A 17709-nucleotide genomic window follows, 5' to 3' on the forward strand; every position below is an offset into this window, starting at 1 on the left:
AAGGACTGTGCTCCCATCAATATAATCTCTGGGGGAAGAATTGTGTTTCTTGCTCATGACTAAAAAAAAAGCCAGGAAAGATAATGCAACCCCTAGAATGTGTTTAGTTTATTGTGGGAAAATACAGAGAAATATGGGAAGTGTGTTGGGACCTGTGGCTGGCCAGACCTTTGAGGTGGAGCTCTTCCAGTCTGAAGAGGCAAAGACATTCTCCACATAGTGAGCTTCCCAGGGAAGATTGGAAAGGGTTTTGAACTCACAACCCAGATTTTAATGGAAAGTAAACTAGAATAATCATTGTATCAACACAGAGAAAACCTCAGGTGAGTAGGTTGAGACAGAACAGATAGAAAAAGGGTTCATCTATCATTCTCTCCTTGCCTGCTCTGTTCTTGTTTGGTGGGTCCTTGCTCCCAGACACAGTTTTAACTCAACTCACTGGATTCCTGCACTGCAGCCACTGTACCCTGTCCCCTCTGGCCCCTAGAAAATGTCTTTATATCAGCAGAGAGGTCTGAGCATGCAGCAGCTCCTGCCCCTCTCCTCCACCTGTCAGAACCTCAACCATGCTGTGGCATCTCTCCACGCTGAGCCCTCATTCTTCACTCCTTCCTTTCATCCGCCCCATCCTGCCTGCTTCCCCCCTCCCTCCCGCTGGCCTCCGGAGGGGTCTACTCCACATTGTCACGAATACGGCATCCTAGCTGGGAACAAATGAATTAAACAGATAATGTCTGGCACAGGAATTCAATGTGGAGAAAACATGTTTCCTGGAGGACCCTAGCCCTTTCTAGGAATAATCTCTCTTTGGGCTCAAAGCGTTGAAGAAGCCTGTGTGCACATGAGTGCAGAAAGGCAATCCATTATGCTTCTTTCTTCAGTATATGGTCTTTTTTTTTTTTTTTTTTCTAGACAATGGGGCCATGATCAAAGACATCTTGCCCAAAAGGGGACATCTGAAAATCAAGGGGAGTTTTTCAAAAAACAGAGCGACATTGAAATGAATTAAAGGGTTTTAAGTTCGTGAAAAATAGCCTTTCATTGTCAAGGAAGCCTAGGGAGAGCTATATTGCATGGCTTTGACATCAGAGCCATGAAACAGAACTTTAGTAAAGGTCTTAGAAAACGTAAAACAAAATTAATCTTATTAATCCCGAAGGATTATATCATGCAAAGGTAGTGATAGCCTGTGTGGTATTCAAACCACAAGAAAGGAGAACAGTGGTAGACAGATCACATCAATCTGAAGATATCACACAGCATAAATGAGCACATAGCACAAAGAGATTGAAAGGACTGGTTTTGTTCAACTCTGAATAAAAATAAATAGCAGAAGACACAGGAGAAGTATGTAAATGGGTGAAGAATCCAGAGAAGGAAGATTACAATATTCTCTTTTCTCCATTTCATAGTCTGAGAACTGTAAGATAATCCAGTGAAGTTCAATGCGGATCAAAGGAAAAAAATTCTCATATAATGCAAGCGATACTTGTTTCCTTCAAATGCTGCTAAGGCTGAACACAATTCAAAGAGAATTGGACACTGAAATGGATAAGGAAAATATCCAGAATTTAATTGTTAATTCTAAAGTGCTGGGAGTGACAGAAGCCTTTTGCTTCATGGTCTGGAGCCAGTTCTGAACATTGGGATTAGAAGGTGAGTTTCAAAGCAGAGCTAAATTTCACAGCATCTAATAAAGAATTTCTTACACTTTCATTTGAAATATATAGTCCAGGAAATTGGCAAAGAGCCTAAGTCTGATATGCTTTGGCCATGCCTGTATTCCTTGGCTTTGGACTCACAGACAGCATGGTGTAGCATAAAAATGAACTTCTTTTCCATGCAGAAGTTAGGAAGAATCCCCTGAAATTGAGCAGAATTTGAGCAGTAACCTGCTCTCAGTTAGCTATTTCTTTCTAGGTTCTTATTGTTTTCTTAAAAGTGATTGTGTTAATATATTGCTTAGACAATCGCAGCAATGGGATTGAAGGTCAAAGGCAAGGCATTTCAGAGTGCTCTTATTTTATGGGCTCCTTAAACATGCCATCTCTTATTGTCTATTCTTATGTCTCTTCCAATGCTTCTCCCAGGGACCCATAAAAAGAAAAAATAGACCTGCTAGCCAATTAATAATAGACACTTGTAGCATCAGGATAGGTTCATTAGTCGTATGGACAATGGATCTGCCCCAGCAAAAGACAGGGTAGTTCAGCACTTCTATTAAAGGTCCCAGGAGGCTGATACAGCAGCTCACAGTAAGCTACAGGCAATCTGTCCTCTTCTTTGCCCTTGAACCACAGCTTGGCAGCTCTGGTGGGAGGAAGGAAAGTAGGGACGAGTAGGATATGGTGGGCTTCCTCTGCAGCGCTGGCCCGTTCTACTCGTAGGATAATTCTCCCGCCAATAGGTGATTGATCTCCAGGTTTGCGTGGATTGAGAGGATGAAGAAAAGCAGCTATTATGTAACCAAATAGCAGCAGTTCAGATGAGAATCTGGGAGGGAGGTGTGACGAAATCCCATATGCCTTTTTCAAAATGGAGGGTACGTGATACTGAATTAAAACAGATTTATCCTCTCAAAGAATAACCAACAGCTGTACTTCTTGACCACATCTTGCTCACAGCTGGAACCATTACTGCACACGAACAAGAAAGTCATTTGAAAATCTACTTGAGTGAGTTTCTTGCAAGTCCATTAATCTTTCGTGGCCCACAGACTTTGACATATTTTTATAACTCCTCCAACAAGAGGCAAGAAGGAGCACGATGGCATTAAAGATGCTATGAAAATTCTCTATAGGATCCTCTTGCCAAAGTGTAAATCAACATTAAAATGGGAAATTACAAACATAATTTGGACCACTTCAAAGTAGTATATTGGTTCTGGTTCATATTTGCATTTCACCTTTTTATACCACTTATCCTGGCAGCACAGAATTACCTTAAATGATAGTAAATGATAATTTAACTGCTTTAATATCCCTTTATTGATGCAAAGTTGTCCCATCGTAAATGAGAATCAGACCTATTCTACTTTTAAATGATTTCTTAGCAGAAATTTTAACCTCAGGATTTCTTAGTTATATTTTTCTGAAATAGCTATTACGTGTGTGAAAAACAAGATACTTTGCTTCTTGAACAGTGTGCTTTACAAAGGACTGAGCTTGCATGCTGAGAGCACATAATGTAAATGAACAGCTTGCTCTGTATGTAAATAGCTAAGAGTCAAGCGTTACAAATAGTCCTTTGGAGTTGAAAAAGATGTGTTCAAAAAGACTAGACGTTGGTGAGTCTTAGGACTGAGGTCTGAAAGGTATTTACCTTGATAGACAGATTTGTTAAAGGCATCTTTTTAAGTTTGAGGAGGAAAATAGATCCTCTCTTAAAAAAAAATCCAAACCTTTAAACATTTTTAGCAGTTTGAAATCATGATTTCTTTTTTTTTTTAATTTTCTTACAATTCAGTGCCCTTAAAATGAACTGTAAAAGTCTCCTTGATGGAAAGCTTGTTTATACATGGAGGCTTTCCAGCTATTTGCTCTTAACTGTTTCCACAGTGTATGAAAGCTGGTTGGAATAGGATAATCTCTGGCTTTGACACACACAAGCACGTTAGTCTGGGATAACAAGATTAGAGGTGTTTGCAGGCTTGAATGCAGGCAGGAGGACAGCAATACACAGCGTTAGCACCTATTGCAAAAGTATCTGCACCACGGCAGGTGCTGCTACTGAGAGAGCTGGTAAATCTCTGTCCCCAGCCATCGTGGCACAAGCTGCTGTGGCCAGCACTGGCACGACATGACTCGTGCAGGGGTACCCGCCAGAGCCTGCAAGTGATCTGGAATAGCTCTTTGGCTTGGAGTTCATTATTTACCTCAAGGTGTATTAGCATCTTGGTTGACGGTTGGACTTGATGATCTTAGAGGTCTCTTCCAACCTTAATAATTCTCTGATTCTATGATCTTAAGGTAAACCAGCCCTTAGAGGGAATTAAGGCTGAAGCTGAAGGCTCAGTCCTTGGCATGTTAAATTCATACCTTGTTCATCTTGAGAATAGCTGAAAGAGCTGGAATGCACCGATCCCCTGATCCTCAGCCAGCTGAGGGCTGGGGGGCCAGGGGGGCCCCTGAGCAGCTCTGTAACTTCAAGGCCAGGTTAAAGTGTTATTCGTGGCTGCCGTAGCAGACTCTCGCTCCCAGCTGCATGGCCCCTTGTTCTGATGTGCTTCATCATGCCAGCCAGGTCCAGCTGTGCCCCTCTAGCAGAAGGAAATGCTTACAACACCTTCATGCCAGGAGGGGTTTCCTCACGTCAGGAGGAATTTCTGTCTGCCCCTTTTTGGGAGTTTTCTGGCTCATTTTCAGTGAGGGATTATGAAGCAGCTGGAAACCTTTAAGTCTTAAACTAGAGATTCTGGAAACCTTATTCCTATTTATTAGCATCTGACTGATCTCTATCTATGATCTCTGTAATGTGCTGCCATGTGGGAGCCTGGAGTTTGGGATGTGAACTTGTCCCTTATTCCCCGGAAGGAAACAGTTCCTACCAGCACAATGCAGGGAAGTAACATTGGCATGCTCTGAAGGGAACCTCAGAAACTCCTTTAGTAAAGAAAAAAACTTGGCTCATCACAGAATAAGCGAAGGTGGTGCAGGAGGGAAGTAAGGAGAGAAAATGAGGATATCTTAATCTCTGGCAGAAACAATCTGTTACTGGAGAGTCCCACCCAAGCCAAGGGGACTAAACGCAACCTGCAAATGCAACTGGCACTCGGGAGGAGGGAGGAAAACCGCACTGCACAGAGGCACTTTGTGAATTTGAAATTTGTTTAAATGCAAGAAGATAGTTAAAAAACCTGTAAAAAATCCTTCATCTCAGCAAAATAGAAAGCCAAAAGACCATTTCAGACATAAAACTTAAAATGTTTTACTCTAAAACCACTGCACAGTATCCTTTCTTCCTTTGCATCCCCCATCCCTTTCCAAACTGTGGGATCCCCAGCAGCCCTCCAGCCCCTCAGCAACGCGGACTGTGGTAGAGCAGCGCGGAGAGGTGTCCCGCGAAGGCGGAGCAGCCTGCCGTCGTCTTTCTCATTGCACCGGTACGCCACAGTCTCCCTCTGCTCATAAAGCAGGGCAGAGCTAGAAATAGTGTATGCTGACTAAGCCAACTGGATCGCCCTGGAGACAAATTCTGAGAGGAGAAAAGCATTTGCTTCTGCAATATCAGAAGGCCAAAGCCAAGAATGGGAACAGCGCCTGAGCTAAATCAGCTCGCTCTCTTAATCTGGTCAACGCCATCAGTGTCCTTTAGGAAACTTTTGCATTATTAGTCCCTTTCTTTTACTTGAAGCAAGAGCGGATTGTGTCACATGGTTGAGGAAACAATGATAAACACTTACCCACCCCGTTAATAAATCACTTGCAAGACCGTGCCTGACTGTGCTTTAATGGAGGAAATGGGAGTAACTGAAAACTGACCTCTTTACGGCTCCACAGTTATTAATGAAAAGGATTTTAAACTGGTGCTCATAGTTTTTGGAGTTTGGATTTTCTGCCCAAATCTAGCCTCTCCCCCACTCCAGTAAACTGTACAGGATATTAAAAAATAGTATGAAAGCTGTGGAAGCAGCAAACTAAGGATTTTAAAAGCTGCTAGTTATTGTATTGATTAAGTACAAAGGACCTGCTGCCAGTGACAACTTGTTTTTCCCTTTTCAAGTTTAGGGTAGCAGTTTATGTAACCCCATTTTGAGAAAACTTGCTAGGAAACAATATTGTAAAACCGCCAGCTCCCTGGTGGAGAAAACTGGCAAACTTTACTTGTCTTAGTTTTGTAAAACCATGGATATAAATAGTGAGTAGGCCTGTGTGGCTGTTTTTGTTTTCCCGGAGTTTGCAAACACACTTTGTGTCACTGACATGCCACATTTAAACAGAGTGCACTGTGTGATTAAGTTAGTTTAATTTTGTCAGCATTTGGCATTTGCTGATGCAGAAGGAAATCTTGTTCTCTGCTGTGTCTACATGTGGATGAAAGGAATAAAATATTTACTGTACAGAGCTGAGAGACCAGATGCTTCTTTACTTCAGAGACTTTTAGGGAATGGGAAATCAGGAAGTGCTGCAATTCATTATTTTGTCTCTGGCATAAAATTTGAGTATGGAATTTATTATGTTTTCAATAAGAAAAAAAATTATTTTTTTTTACCTGGTTGTAATGTGTTGTCTATTACTGTTGGCTTTTCTGTATTCAGCACTGTAGTACCACCTGGAAAAGAAATTATACATATCATGATACATGGGACACAACAAAAGACACAGCAGTCATTAGGAATAGCCTATATATAAATCTGAGATATTACCATCTTTATTAGATGTGTAGGTAACTGAGTATGTGAGCTTAAGCCTGAAAATACGACATTAAAGATCTGGTTTCCTTTATCAGAAAAGAAAACAAGAACTCATCATTAAATAAAGCTGTATATCTTTGGAGTCCTTGCAAACACCAACTGATCAGTCCTCACCATGTCCCTGTGGCCGTCCTTGTTTTACAGACACTGATTTGCTCCGAATCACATGGGAAGTCAGCGACTGATCTCCATCGCACCTTCTGACAGTCACCAGTTTGTGCATTCACCCATGACATGTTGTTTCTCGTACCAGGGACGTGAGGTCCTCCAGCCCCTGCCCTGCTGGGTCCTCCTGGTGCGTAGTTTCACAGCTGCATCGAGAGACCAGCTCACGAGAGGTGCATGGGAACTGCCCGACTTTAGGCTATAGTCTAAGGCAGGTTTCACTTCTGTCTCAAAGAGCAGGAGGAATTAAGGACTTCCCCTTTATTGTCTTCTTCAAGCAGATGAACAAGAGGTGAGTGGGGTCATGGCCCTCTCCTAGGCTCACTAATTGATATTTTTAAAATACTTGACTTTTTAAAGAAAGGCTCATATTGATAAAGGAAACAAAAAGTAAATTAGCACAATTATAAATGCGCAGTGGGGTGCTGATTACCAGTCAATGGCTTTTCTCCAGCAAGCAAGTGCTTAAAGCATTATAGAAAAGATGACTATGATGACTTCCAGTGAGAATGAATGCCCAAGCTATATCAGCTTTATGTTTGTGAGAATGATCTGATGGGAAATGCTATAAGGCACGCAAATAGAGTAGCTCTGTATGGGGTCCAAATAGAGCAGGAAGGAATCTGGCCTACAGCACAATTACGGTTAATTGCAAGGGAGGCTTCACTGTGATACTCACATATGTGCAAGTGCTATCAGGGAAGCGACTCTAACAGTCGTACCCATGAGAACGCGGGTGCCACACGTGCATCGAGAGTGGATAAAAGAGGGTAAGGCACCGGTGGAATCCCCTCTGCACTGCCCTGCTATCCTTTATGGGCCATGAGATTTACATACTTTCCTTCTATGCATTTTGGAGGAAGAAGAGAACGTTTACAATGAAGTTATTGGTAAAATCACTTCTGTGCATTTTAGTGTTACAAGTAACATCATACATACAAAGCAGCGTTGTTACAGCATCCAGAACAACTGGGCACGCACTGCTCAGGGTTTCTAGGTGGTATAGTGATAAATTATAGTAAAGTGTCTGCGCTTTTGTTAGAAGGGCAATGTAGTAATTTTCAATTTTAGTACCGAAATAGGTTCAGTTTCCCAAAAGAGCTGGTGCTCAGGAAGGCTGGTGACTGTTCACTTGTCTTACAGATTATAAACTGCTCCCTAAGCACAACCTGCAAAAATTGCCAGAGGGAGTTTCTACTGCTCAATAAGGTTTCCCTAAGGGACATGTGGGATGCAGTCCTGAGCTCCCCGAAGTGCAGAGACTATGCGTGAACAGGGAAGGTGCTTGCATAGATCTGTCTCCTTCCCCTCACACAGCCTCCATCTATGTGAAATATGTCTCTACCTATTGGGCTTTGCAAGCCAGCCCTCAGCGTAGGGCTTTGCAGGAAGCCCCAGTGTTTCCTGATCTGACTCTTTCCTTTCAGAAAAATAAATAAATTACAATGTTTAGTAACACTGAAAGCTTTCTGACCTACCTTAACACAATACAGACTATTTTATCAGACTCCCTGCATGGCTGTTTTCAAAAAGAATAAGATTCATCTGGGACACTGATTTGAAAAGCAGTGACAGTGACCGTGCGGCGTCTTTTCCACTCAAGAATTGCTTTTCAATTTATGATTTGCAACATGCATTTACAGGAGACATTGGCAAAGCTCAGAAAAGGTTTGATGCTGAAACCGCACTTTCATTTGTATCTGTTTTCAGATGTTCTACTTGGCTGCTTCCAAAAAGACAATCTCTTACCTAAGGTTTCCCAGTGTCCTCTTGGACAGCTATTGCCAGATTTTAATGCTATTTTATATCATGTATATAAGAAGCAATAAACATTTATTAGATAAGCACACCAGAGAGCAGTGATGAAATAGCTTGTGTCGCTGTGTCCAAAAATAAGCTCAATTGCTGTAGATGTATAGATCTGCTACAGGAAGATCTCATCAAACAGGCCCAGAGCTTTGTGGAGCAAGTGACCTCCAAGAAGAGATCAAAAACATAGTGGTGCAGTGTCAGGTCTCTCAAAAGGACAGTGGTTCTGTGCAAAAGTGGGAGAATATGACAACTAGCAAGCTTCTTCCATTCCAGATGCAGACTATGTTATGTCTCCCCCTCCTATTTTTCTGCTAGTGATGGCAGTTTGGAGAACATCAGCCCCTCTGTGGCTGTAATGCAGCGTTGGTGGGGAAGCTCATGGAAATATTTCTGGTGGTATATGTGTGAGTATGCTTTGATGAAACCAGTCTGCTTTGTTTCTATCTGGGAAAGGTTTGGGGCTGAGATTTGAGTCCTATACTAAATTTTAGGTATGGAAGTGTGTACGTATCTTGAACCTTAACAATATTTCATTTTGACTTCTTCAATCTCAGACAATAAACCTCAAAAGGTTTGTCCAGCTTTTTTCTTAATAACAGAAGGTTTGATTAGGACATTTGATTAGACACAATTCCTGCTCAAAAAAATTGCCCTCTCTTCCAGCTAGTCACTATTATTTGCTTCAAAAATTACATAGCTGAGAAAACAATCAAAAGTATTGTCATATGTAAAAGGCAGATGCCTATGTTTTGACAGCACTGACAATATGAACTGCATACCAATGTCCATTTATGTTGAGTGATTAAATCAGTGCAAACGTTTAGCTGGTAACGGGTGATGGATATGAGCTACAATGAAGCTGCAATGGAATGAGGATGGTTTCTGCACCTGTCAGTTGGTAGTCATCACCTGTGCCACTGTGACAGTTTGCCTGGTCATCATCGCACTCATCCATGGGTTTGCCTTCAGAAACGGTAGGGACAGCAGTAGGAGCTGAAACAAAATCCAGTCGTTCAGTTAAAAAATGTGCTGGAGAATCAGCATGCAATTGGCAGTAACATTTGATAAGCACCGTATGCTGTCTTCATGTGTTGTATCTGAGGAAAGGAGCAACTCTGCTTTGCAGGTTAGTTAGTATTTCTTTGCAATGGGACGTATCCGTTCTGCCTTGTTCTGCCAAGGCACTCTGCTGCATCTGAGCTCAAGGGCTGAGCAGAGTTGGGCAGCAAAACTGCAGACTTTCTATTCACTAGCTGATGAGTGTTTGTTGTTTCTACCAACAAAAAGTGACAGTCTGGCAAGGCAGAACAGGAGGCGTGGGGAGGGGTAGAAACCCCATCATTTTATTGCAGGCCAAAATGCCTGTGAGTGGACCTGTGCAGAGGAGCAGGAGAGGTGCATGCTCAAGGTGGCACTTCTCCAGCACCCACCACATTGCTGAAGAAACCTCTGCAGAGCACATGTAAGAAAGGAAATGTCTGAGCAGAGTCCTGGTAACAGCAGCAGGAAGGCAGTGGGATGTAGAATCGCTTTGTGCTCAATGAGGAGATCTGGAAGGAGTTTCTTTTGTTTTTGTTGAAGTTATAAATAAGACATCAGTGATGTCAGTCATCCCTCCCGGCCACCTGCCTGCTTCTCATTGGTGATGATTTTCCGGTAGCTGCTGCATAACCAGTAAAAGTCTGACCATTGTTATTACAGTTAAAAGTTTGAGATTTGTGCAAGGTGCCAGAAAACATATCTGTACCCCAGAATCTGCAAAACATATCACATCTGGAAAATCAGAATACAGATACTTGGTGTTATGTTTAGGTTTATGTTTTATGCTGCAAGTATAGTTCCCTGGCTTAAGATAACCACTCCGGGAATGCAATCCAGGCTTTTGTCTGTTCTCACCTACTGTTATTTTCATTAACAATGTTTTACTCTCATTATAAGCTATAACATAATGCATGCCTTTTTTGGATTCTTCTTTGCTCTTCTACTGCCCCCAGAGCCTGCTGGCCACGTAAGATCTTATGCACTGACATTTTGGCCTGAAAATGTCAGGAGGGATGGTAGTTTCTGAAGTAGCTATATTCTGGGATGAAATATGGCTCTTTAGGACCCCGACCTATGCTGTACAGGTACAATCTAGCCCTAGTTAAAGAAACAGTTCTGTACCTGTTATGAATTATGCAGAGCCTCTGTTCCCCACATCTCTTTAAAAACCGCTCTGGGAGCTCCCTCTAGCTTTCTACATTGAGTTAAGTTTCCTGTCTTGATCTTCGTGCCCCTGTATAGCCTCAAGCTTGCCTACATCTCTGCCATCATTTCATATAAGTCCCCTGGGATGCTTTGAGCACACAAAGCTTCTCCTTGCTCATTACTGCTGGAGAGCTGATTTCTACTCCTTTCTGTGCCTACCTCCACGCTTTTTTTCCCCATCTCAACTCCTTTCCTGTTCAGTAAATCTCAAGTGACTTCTCTTCATTCAACTCCCTCTTGTTATAGTTAAACAACAAAGTTTTCTTATTATGCTTCTCCCACAGGTAAATGGGAATTGACCTCACTCGTCCATGGGTGACCTACAGTTGAGCACCCTTCAAAAGTACACCATAGCGGGAAGACAAATGGTAGTAGATGTGTCCCAGGAAAAATTATACTTGCCACTTCAGTTTGCCTAAAAGCAAAGGTGTTTTGCCTGGTCGGTCTCCTTTTTTGGCTCCTCCATCTCACTGAGCAATGTGTTCTTGTAAGGTGGTCCAAGAGCTCACTTCTCGATGCCTAGGTGGCTACAGGAGCCCTGTGGCTGAAGGACTTGGCCCACAGGTTGTGAGTTTACTTAAGGCAGGTGCTGGGTTTTCTTTTTTCTGAGCAAGTAGCACAATAGTCTGCAGGAACTAAGCATTCCCACAGGAAATGAAGACTTCCTGCAGGAACTAAGAAGTATTTCCAACCTCCCCACTTTCCGGGCCAAGTAAAAAGCACACTTACTCAATCTGGCCTTCACTAAAAACAACACAGAACTCATGACTTCTCACAGCTAATGCCTCCCACTCTTCCGCCTTGGGGGAGAAATGACGGGAAATAAATGGAGGCAGCGCAGTTGGTTCCATTCATCTTGGGAGCCTGTTCAGCTACTTCTCTATGAGGTATCATATGAAACCCTGAATAACATGGTTTGTTATTCTGTGTACTGTTAAGCTGTGTGGTTTATAAACCATGCCACTGTCCCATCATCCATCAGATAAAATCGTGAAATTCACATGGTGTTATCTGTAGTTATCTATGAAGTTAAGTAATTATTGTTTATATAACAAGAATCAAAGCTTGACTTCATATCACAGTCCAAGGATAAATGTCTAAACTTTGCTTTTCTTGGTCTTTCATCTCCTACATAGTCTTGCAAAATTAAAGCTTGGTAAGGAACAAAGAGGCCCCCTCTTGTCCTCAAAAAGGAAGAGCACAGAGCCTGTCCAGCCAAGTAATCATTGCCCACCATAGTGTCTGGTGTGACTTTCACGTCCTTTGAAGGAGCAAGGGACATAATTGCTCTATTTGGTGCAAAGCTCCCTCTTCATTCTCAGAAAACATCTCTTCCAGGGTTGTATCATGGTAACATATAATATAAGTTCCTGTCTTTATTCTTTCCTAATAGCTCTATGCTTCTTGAAAGTGTAATCACAATGCTGCTTCACGGAACAGAAAACCATGTGGAGAATATCACTGTGATTCAACAGAGGGATGGGAGAAAGAATAATATTTGTGCCTTGGGCATATTCAAATGTCTGCAGAGAAGGAACTGATTAGGCCAAGAACAGCATTAATGGCAGTCACGGAAGCGAGAGTCCGATGTGCTGCCTGTACAGACACAGCAGTGTTCAGCAGTAGTCCAAATGTAGGATGTATTTATGAAAACAATAAAGTGCATTCATCTCTAGCAGAGCAATTACCTTCGAGTTCACAGCCCAGCAGCTCCATCCGCAGCCCCAGTCCTCCATGTGTGGCTCTCTCAGGGTAGACGCGGATGAATCTTGTTGATACAGGTTCAAAAGTCCGCAGTTCAGGCGTATCATAGTTGGTGTTGCCTTCAAAAGTCTGCAAGGCATGACAAATGCTACTTGTTAAAAAAAAAGCAAGCTATTTTCAACACTCGTCTTTTTCCCTTCATTCTCTAGTCTTTGAATTCGGTGAGCAGTAGGCCAGATTCTAAGCGCTTAATAAGTGTCAGGCATTCCTGTCCTAAATGAGAAGGGAAAATACATAGTTAAAGCTTCTCAGAAAAGTAATGCATTTCATTTTTCATAAACTCAGTAGCAACCAATCCATCAGGGTCATAACAAGAGCTGAGTGTTTAATGAGACATGTTTTTAAATGGCGCTCTGATCTGGGGTTTAACTGGGTGACATTTTCAACACTTCTCAGGGAAAAAAAAATGGCTGAGGTGAAGATCCTGTCACCTTTTAAGTGGTTACAATAATAATCCAACTATTCAAGAGAAAATTTCAATCTGGTTTCCCCCAGTGACAGAGTTTCACAAGTTGTAGTTATTTCAAAAGGCATAAATTAAACTCCAGGAACAGTAGCTGCAAGAGTTCTTCCAGTGAGCTTGCTATTGAATAAGAATAAAAAGAAAGAAAGAAGAAAGCTGCTTCCTGACAAAACTGCAATATAATCTAACGGGCAAGGCAGGTCAGCAAATGTACATTTCAGACAAAAATCCCTTCTCTGAGTTGCACTCTGGGTTCTTCAGCCATAATGCAGCTCTCAATGGCATTTGTTTGATACCTTCAGCTTCTCTTGTCAGTGATCTTTTGCATATGGAACAAGTTATAATTTGTACTTTTAACAACACCTCCAGTGCCTCCATGGAGATGATTGGTCCTTAGAATGAATTAATAGTACAAAGAAGCAGTCCTTGCCGCGAAGACTTTATAACCCAAGATAGGCAAAAGGAGTTATTTTCACCCTATTTTATGGTAAAAAGACAACTTTGGAATATCAATAGTGACATTTAGAGACTACTCTAAAGTACCAAATATGAAAATGTGTGTAACAATGAAGTAAAAGTATTTTCAACTTTTCTTTTCTATGAATTAGTTAAATGGCAAAACATTAAAAAACATCTTCTTTGAACTGGAGTTCAAATTTGGGATTAGAAGTGCTATTTATAAGATACTTCTAACTCATGGCTGCAAAGCCTCAAAGCCTTCTTCAGGAAGAAACCACCAGATGTCCTTCATTTTGGATGAGAACAAAACCCAACCTGCAATGAACTCCCCTTATTGATCTGAGGGCAGATAAAACAGAGGCCATGGGAGAAGCTGGCTATATCTCCCAAGGCAGAAAACCAGCATAGGTAAAACTGATAGTTGCTTGTATTTTCAGTGCTGTCCTAAAAGCTTTGCTTGTTTTTGCTATACACCTCTATATTATGACCCAATGGTCCACAAATCCTTCTGGACATTGGTTAGAGTGCCAGTCACAAAAGCCAATAATTATAGGAGACTATGACCAACCAAATAAAAAAAAATAATTTCAACATTAATGCTTCTGCTCCTATTTCCTCAGGGAGGTTGTACCTCCAAGGTGGCTTCAAGGGGCACTGGCTGACCTGGTGTTCTACCAGTGCTTGGAAGACAGTTGTCAAGAATTCACATGTAGATAGCCTGTCAGATCTAATTAACATGCAATTACATATTATTATATTTGAATAGCAATATAGTGCAAATGATCAGAAAAGCTACCTACCATATAAGAAAGAATGAATGCCATTTTATGTGTAAAAAGTAGACAGACACATGTATCTGCGGAATCCTTGCTTCCTTTTTAATAGTAGTCTTAATAGCAACATATAATAATGAAAACTGTTTTATAAAAGACATCAGTACTGGAGTACTGACACATAGACATTAGAATTCAATAGGCATCTAGAATTGTATTGAATCATAATTATATTGAATCATTGTCCTTTGTAGTGCAGAGCTGCCTGTGATTCAATTTTGACTGTTCATTTAAAACACGTACTGATATTCTTTGTGGGGGAGGAGAGAGGAGTACACAGTAAAACTTCACTTTGTGAGTGTCTTTTATACAGGCTGTGTCACAAATTGCTTTACTTCATTGCAAAGATAAGCTATAATAAATAATAGCTAAACAAAAGAAAAGCTAAACCGGTGAGAGGAAAAAAATTCTTCCTAATATCTTTTTAAATCAAAATAAACATGGCAGAAAAATTTAAAAAGGTTGTTCCAAATGGCAGGATAGTGAGAAGTTTCTTGTACCAGAAATGATGAGAGGAAGTGTAAAAAACCCCCAAAAAGTCATCAGTAGGTAAGTGGAAGGAGGAAAGAAGTATGAAAGAGAAAGATGACTTTATGGAATAAGCTTGAGTAAGACTCTGGAGAAGAAATACAAATTGTATCTTGAAATGAAATGGGGTTCTGTGTGGTTGTTTGAGGATTTGAGTGATGTTCAGTCCTTTGAGTGCCTGAGCTAGGCTAAAGGGGGAAACTTCTGCACGTTCAAAAATAGCAGAAATTGGGTCAGCCACAGAGGAAAGGGTTATGGCAGTCTTAGTGAAAGGAGCTGCAGGCACTGATGATAAGATCATGTTGAGAAACAAGGTGATGTTTCATCTTTTGGACATATTCCATTGTTATGTTTAGCTTGTCATTGCTCTTTCTTTTCCTAAAATGCAGTTGTTTGTTTATTGAAAGTCAAGACTTTAACCAAGTGAAATGATGTGTTTCATTTCATATAACAGGGCTGTTTCTAATCCACATTCCTGCTGTGACTCATTATAGAATGCTGTCCTATCGAGCTCACTTACATTTAAAAATTCTACATTCCAGTATTAACATTTTAAATCTCTGAGACTCCCAAATCATAGGATTTATCTGATTCTCTTTAAAGACAACTTGTGCTTTGGAAGAAAGTTTATTAAATGTCTTGAATTTTTTGGGAAGGATTATAATTATGCCACAAGAGATTTGAATTCCAGCCCTCTCCATTCCATTAAGCTTGAAAGTTAATTTCTGGTAGTGATGAAAGCTGAGGATGGGCTCAGTGCGTTAGTTAGCACACTAGTTTTCTTGTCAAACTGCTAACTTCTGACAATGACGGCAAGTGCTTGTATTAGAAAACAGAGAGCCATGCAGCAGACGGCGCACTGCTTTGAAAGCATATGGCATTATTTTTTTCCCTCTTTGAGCCACAGTGAAGAAGTACATGTCAAAACAACCTCTATTTTAGAAAGAAAATGGTTAGATCCCATTGTTGATTTACACTCTCTTCACACTTTATGATGAAGTCAAAACTCATGGTAACAAGAGAAAGGCGCTGACTGCAAAGGCTGAATTCATTTAGTTTTAATCCCTAAAACAAATGATGAAAAGTGATGAGAAGTGAGAAAATGCAGACATATTCAGTGAGATTAAAACAGGAGAGAATGAAGTCCAATATTTACCAAATGTGCCTGGAAAAGCTACATCCATGGGCCCACTCAGCTCTTCCTTTAAGGAAACACAGGTTTGTCCAATGGATGAGTCTACATAGCAAAACAGCTTTTACATCTAATTTTCAGACTAACGCAGCTGAGATACGGAGCAACTCTCAGGGTTCCTATCTGCCAAGCACCACACTGATTTGCCTTTTGAGGACACATTTTTGGTATATGATTCCCTGATCACCCCAGCACCGCAGCACCAGTTCCTGAACAGGACTGCATGCCCACTGTTTTCCTCAAGGAACAGGGTAGGAGGACTAAAAAAGGGTTATGCCTCTTGAGGCAAAAATGCACTTTGTGAGCGATGATAACAAAACAGGATAGAAGACCCAATGAATGGGATTTGGGGTAAATAAGCTAAACAGTCATGTCCTGAAAAGCCTATATTCAAAGACAAACCAAAATAGGTACATTCCCAGAAACTTTTCTGGACCACACTCATTTTCTTTTCCTTGGCATCTAACCCAGCAATTCATTTGGCCCTCCTCTGTAAATGTCTTGCAGGTTCTGCTTGGACCTATGAACCAGTTGCCCTATTTTCCCAAGCAACCTCCAAGATGCTTCGCTTGTGAGAGTACGATAGTACTTTTCACTTCGGATGGGACAACAGGCCAAAACCGCTATCACTTTCTTTCAATGGAACTTGGATCAGACCATTACAGAGAGCCTGTGAAGCTCTCAGAGCAGTCTACAGGCAGTTCAGAAATCCAACAGGTACCCCATTGAGTTAAAGAACACCATTCTCATTCTACAGCTCAGACAAAAAAGCAGCAAAGGAAAATTAATTCAGTGTCTCGAAAAAGTTCATTCACTGTCAGTGGAAACACTGCAGAGGAAACTCTACTTTTTTGGCAGTGTTGCATATTGCCATTGCATGGGATTTTGCAGTAACCTAGGAGCCACAGAGGTGCACCACCCTTGTCAGAAATCAAGTCTGAACTAGCTGTAGAATAAACAAAACCTTTGCCATGGAGGCGAATGTCCTAAGGCCAGCTCCTACCCTCAGGCATGGGATGGTTCCCACAGCATCCCTTCAGGGCTGCTGCCCTAGGAGTCCTCCTGCTTGGCCTCATCCCAGCTGTTTGCCTTTTCTAAGGTCAGAGATAGATGTGTAGAAATTTAACACAAACTTTTTTTTTTTTTTAATGCAATGTCTTTTTAGTGCAGAGCTTTCCTCACCTTTATCTTTTTCTTGCTGGAATCCATGATCATTTTCCAATCCGATCCATTGTTGCTGTAGCCAATTTTGAATTTTTTCATGAATACTTTGTTTTCTCGGTGCTTGCCTCCTTGGACAATTATGCCCCTCACTTTTTTTTCTTCACCAAGGTCTATTTGAAGCCATTCATTTGTATATGGATGAGTAGTTGGTGGCAGCGCCCAACCTGAACGGCTTGTTATGAGGCGAGCATTTTCTGGGATCCAGTTTCGATCAACTTGAGTAGATGCAGTAATCTGAGAGTCAGGAATGAGCCCAGACACCATACCCAGCATCCCAGAGCAAGGATAATCTACAGAGAAAACAACAAATAAATAGTTAATCTGAACAAGCACCAAAACAGAAACAGGACACATCAGTCAATTCAACTATCACAAGCAATTACTTATTTCTTTCTTCTATCCAAAATAATCTAATTGGATTTGTATATAATTTTCATTTGTTCAAACTTGCACATCCTAGTTTTGGCAGGAAGTACAAAAATACCACAAGTATTTCTGGCTTGATGAGAACCAAAAGGATCAGAAAATCCTATTCTATTCTTGTTTTCTATTCTTCTTGCTAAGGCAAAGAGTGCAGGGTCACATTTGAATTTGTGAATACATCCCTAGA

At 41.2% G+C, this 17709-nt stretch overlaps 1 protein-coding gene across 4 annotated transcripts in view; it reads right to left on the bottom strand.

Annotated features, from left to right (window-relative positions):
• NRP1 (neuropilin 1) overlaps window positions 1–17709 on the bottom strand; it is a 114183-nt gene that overhangs the window by 12591 nt on the left and 83883 nt on the right. For 2 of the 4 annotated variants that reach the window (XM_054818693.1, XM_054818692.1), the window contains exons 10-13: window positions 17058–17389; window positions 12325–12469; window positions 9299–9382; window positions 6211–6270 (exon numbers count right to left, since the gene is read on the bottom strand). In XM_054818693.1, coding sequence (XP_054674668.1) covers window positions 6211–6270; window positions 9299–9382; window positions 12325–12469; window positions 17058–17389 — 621 coding nt within the window. Of the gene's footprint in view, window positions 1–6210; window positions 6271–9277; window positions 9383–12324; window positions 12470–17057; window positions 17390–17709 lie in introns of all 4 variants that reach the window. The other 2 variants (XM_054818691.1, XM_054818690.1) reach the window with 1 other exon arrangement.

This window comes from Grus americana, chromosome 2 (assembly GCF_028858705.1).
Source record: "Grus americana isolate bGruAme1 chromosome 2, bGruAme1.mat, whole genome shotgun sequence".
Lineage (NCBI taxonomy): Eukaryota > Metazoa > Chordata > Aves > Gruiformes > Gruidae > Grus > Grus americana.